This window comes from Neoarius graeffei, chromosome 3, assembly GCF_027579695.1.
Source record: "Neoarius graeffei isolate fNeoGra1 chromosome 3, fNeoGra1.pri, whole genome shotgun sequence".
Taxonomy (NCBI): Eukaryota; Metazoa; Chordata; class Actinopteri; order Siluriformes; family Ariidae; genus Neoarius; species Neoarius graeffei.
In genome coordinates, this window is record NC_083571.1 from 106,113,415 (window position 1) to 106,117,871 (window position 4,457).

Below are 4,457 nucleotides of genomic sequence, written 5' to 3' on the forward strand. Positions count from 1 at the left end.
ATCATAATTAATTTATTTCATATAAAAGTGCAATTTACATTATTTATAGAAAATCATTTGGCATTACTAACATCACATTCCAGCAGAATTAAAGAAAAACATTGATGCGCTTTACAGGAATGGCACGCTGTGAACCTTTACTGTTCACCCTGTTTTAACATTCATTCACACACACACACGGAAACAGTTCATCTCATGCCCATTTAGGGATTGATCATTAGTGCTGGGGAGGATTTTAAACGTTCTAATATTTATTCCTGTAGCAGGTAACACGTTCTTTATTATTTGTGATTAATCGAACTGACCCTCACCCGGAAGGGCGTAAATGGCTAAATGTACAATAATGGTAATGGTATTGAAAGACTACATTAATAGAATATTGTTTTAATTTCATGATAAAACATATAAAACCTTTCAGCTTGATTCTAAAAATCATAATATTGTGGTTTATATATTATATATAGAAAAAAACGTTTTAAATAAAGTAGGCCTAAGGCTAAATGGAGTAGAGCAGTAGGTCAACTGCAGCGCCCTCTATTGACTCAGGAATGGCTTTAGAAGAAAAGAAAAGAAAATCACTAAAAGTCTAGAGAGAATGGTGCTGCGCAAATTGTGCTAAAAGAACAGTTTAAAAACTGAAACGAAGTTAACGTGTTATAATAAGTGTAACCGCCAAATATGATCTGATCTGTTAGTCCCTCAGCACTGCTGATCATCTGAGCTCTCTGATCACACCGAGCCTGCAGTTTGACACCTTCACAAGAGGCGTTTCCTCCTGTCTGTTCATTTTCCTTTCTTTTTTTTTTAAACAACTGGTTCTCTTGGTCCTGTAATGAGATCTTCCTTTGGAAGAAAGGCCGTGTATGGCCTGCAGATAAATATAAATCAGACATACAGAATGGTTTATCTCCGTTTGAGGGAAATCCGTGTCAGTCAAGACGAAGTCCAGGCGAAAGTACACGGAAGGATAACAACAACAAAAAAGACGGTCCTGTTTTTGCTCCAGAGTAACACCTGCAAAATATTCAGAGAGAGAGAGAGAAAGAGGGGCATGTTTAGAGAAGGAGGAGGCAGAGATCCGGACCCACTGGCGTCGCAGAGGAAACCGTGGCGCTCATTTTCTCTTCTTTCCTCCCCAGAGTTTTAACCACCAAACAATCCCGTAGTGCCTCCACCATGATCTTAGCACACGCATGAATTTGAAATCTGTCCATGTATAAACAGTTATACATAAACACAACAGGTTCCTCCTCATGCAAGTGCACTCACTCGGCCATATCATCTATAAAATAACCAAGGCTTATGCAATATAGCTTCTACACCTTGAATATACTGCATTGCACAAGCTATTTAATTATAATTCGAAACTGTTTGAAATTGCAGTTATAGATAGTACTGTATGACAAAGTGTGTCTTACCGCTTCAGATTGTTATCTGGTCTTCTGTGAGAGTTTCTGTCGCAAAGTGACTTATCTAAGGGGGAGGAAACGTACAAGACATGGAAATAAATTGTCCTTATTGTCCACACATGCATGCGCTTTCTCTTCATTTCTAGCTACTTTGACAAACATCCTTTATGCTGTTCCGCATAGTTTACATATGGACATGTATAGTCTACTTTAGGCTAAAATTGGTATATCAAAACCGCATGTGCAGATAACCGGCTACATCATATTGAAACAGTCGTATCGTTGTCCATACGTGTGAGTTTTTCACCTCTCTTAAATGCAAATTTCATTCGCTAATTTCCTCTTGGTTGTTTTAGGCTATCCTGTGATAACCTGGCCAGGGTGTACCCCACCTCTGACCCGTATTCAGCTGGGATAGGCTCCAGCTTGCCCGCGACCCTGTAGAACAGGATAAGCGGCTACAGATAATGGATGGATGGATGTTTAGACTATTTGTATATTTGATTTGCATAGTAATTTGTCGTGCAGGCCAGCAAAACAAGTCAAATAGCTGTAGATTTAAATGCTTATAAAAGTCACGTAGTATGACGTGATACCTTAAACCCTGATCAACATCAGCTAAGATTATAGTGACGTCAGACTTTAATAACAGTACAGAACTTCAGTAAAAGCCTGAGCAATGTCCAGAGTGACAAGTGACAGTATTTGCATGTTCTTTCTAAATTACTTTACAGTCTACCGGTGATTGCTGCTAGTCAGTCTGGCTAGCAATTTTTTTTTTTTTAACTAGATGTTTTAAACTTTAACTCATTTCGATATTTATTTTTAGTCTCCTTGAAAAATGTGACTACCGACTGTTTAATAAGTTTAATGTCCCAGATTATCCACTATTCAGCTTGCTGCCTAAGGTAAAGGAATCTTCTGTACGCCTAAGGAACAGATCCAATGTTATGCCTAGAATAAGCACAGTGTGTTATAGGAATATCCATCCATCCATCCATTATCTGTAGCCGCTTATCCTGTTCAACAGGGTCGCGGGCAAGCTGGACTATGCTATCCGAGCTGACTATGGGCGAGAGGTGGGGTACACCCTGGACAAGTCGCCAGGTCATCACAGGGCTGACACACAACCATTCACACCTACGGTCAATTTAGAGCCACCAGTTAACCTAACCTGCATGTCTTTGGACTGTGGGGGAAACCGGAGCACCCGGAGGAAACCCACACGGACACGGTGAGAACATATAAACTCCATACAGGCAGGCTCCCATCGGCCATTGGGCTCGAACCCAGGACCTTCTTGCTGTGAGGCGACTGTTTTAGGAATAGTTTGTTTTTTAATAGATTAATTTTTAAGTATAAGTTGATGCAGGTTTTTAGATCGGGTTTTACATTTAGGCATTTCTGTCATTTATATTGTTACACTTGATATGTATTTTTTATCTAGTGAATAAAGACATAAGGGGCGGCACGGTGGTGTAGTGGTTAGCGCTGTCGCCTCACAGCAAAAAGGTCCGGGTTCGAGCCCCGTGGCCGGCGAGGGCCTTTCTGTGCAGAGTTTGCATGTTCTCCCCGTGTCTGCGTGGGTTTCCTCCGGGTGCTCCGGTTTCCCCCACAGTCCAAAGACATGCAGGTTAGGTTAACTGGTGACTCTAAATTGACCGTAGGTGTGAATGTGAGTGTGAATGGTTGTCTGTGTCTATGTGTCAGCCCTGTGATGACCTGGCGACTTGTCCAGGGTGTACCCCGCCTTTCGCCCGTAGTCAGCTGGGATAGGCTCCAGCTTGCCTGCGACCCTGTAGAAGGATAAAGCGGCTAGAGATAATGAGATGAGATGAGATAAAGACATAAAACAAATTTTAACTAGCACAAATAAATATACTGTTTATGCATTTCTTGTTGTTGCTGCTGCTGAGAACTTGTATAGGTTTATCAGACACACGTGCTATGTAGTTGTGTGCACTTTTTTATTTACACCTTGCTCTGGATAAAGTCCATAGGAGCAACAAATGGTTTGTAGGAAGCTTGTAACAGTGATTCAGGACTGTTAAACACAGCAGCGTGAACACATGCAGGAGGTATGATTTGGTGAACTAGAAATGCACAAAAGGTTGTTAGACATTTCTATGTCAGTACAGTAGGAGTCCAAAATTTCTGTGGACCTTTTCAGAGAGGTACAGATACGTTCCCAAGCAGTATATAAAGGGTAGAAATGAGTACCTTAGTGGGTACTGTTGCAGTGACGAGATGTTGTGCCTATAAAAAGGTACAATTATGCACTTTTATTTCCTGAGAGTGTATGTGCATGTGTGTTTACCTGAAAAGAGCTGATCTCGGGATCAGTACTGGAGGAAACAGCTGCTTGATGTGGACTTGGGTTAGCTGTGCTGGAGTCCAGAGCGATCTGAAGGTCCAGGATGTAATCGATGACATGCTGCAGGATCTCCATCTTACTGACGCTCCGGTCCTGCGGCAGGCTGGGCACCAGCTCCTTCAGGCGGCTGTAGCAGTCGTTCATGTCGCACAGCACACCGAGTGGCTCGTCCCACGCGCTCTTACTTCTCCAGATCCCGAGATCCTGCACGTGAGAGTGGACGTGAGTCCTTCGCACTGGCAGCACAGGACTGATCGCTTTCATAGTCACCGGTTTCCTTTTTCCTGCTCGGTTACAAACCGTGAGATATACACACGCACGCACTCACTCACTCACACTCTTTCTCTCTCTCTCTTTCTCACTCTCTGCTCCAGAGTGCGCTGTGTTTTGGTTTATATAGTGAACGGGTTTGGCTTACGATGCAGAATGAAAGAATGAAGCGGATTGGTCCATTCAGAAACATCAATCAGGGGGGCGGCGCAACCGTATTGGCTCTACTTGAAGTTCCCGAAACCCCTCCCACAATCCCCTGCGTGCTCTCCTCGTGCAGTGTAACAAATCCTCCTCTGGAAGTCAACCAGTGAGCTGTTTTACACACACACACACACACACACACACACTCTTAAAAAGAGCACTCCTGAGTGTTTCCACATCATCTCCAGGCCTATCTACAG

The 4,457-nt window shown here is 42.8% G+C and overlaps 1 protein-coding gene across 1 annotated transcript; it reads right to left on the reverse strand.

The window, feature by feature from the left end:
• id2b (inhibitor of DNA binding 2b) lies at positions 1 to 4,174 on the reverse strand. Its single transcript, XM_060916132.1, has 3 exons — positions 3,727 to 4,174; positions 1,419 to 1,473; positions 1 to 1,014 (listed from the first exon to the last, which is right to left on the reverse strand). The coding sequence occupies exons 1-2, from the start codon at positions 4,045 to 4,047 to the stop codon at positions 1,423 to 1,425; spliced, it is 372 nt and encodes a 123-aa protein (XP_060772115.1). The 5' UTR covers positions 4,048 to 4,174; the 3' UTR covers positions 1 to 1,014; positions 1,419 to 1,422.
• Positions 4,175 to 4,457: the final 283 nt, after the last annotated feature.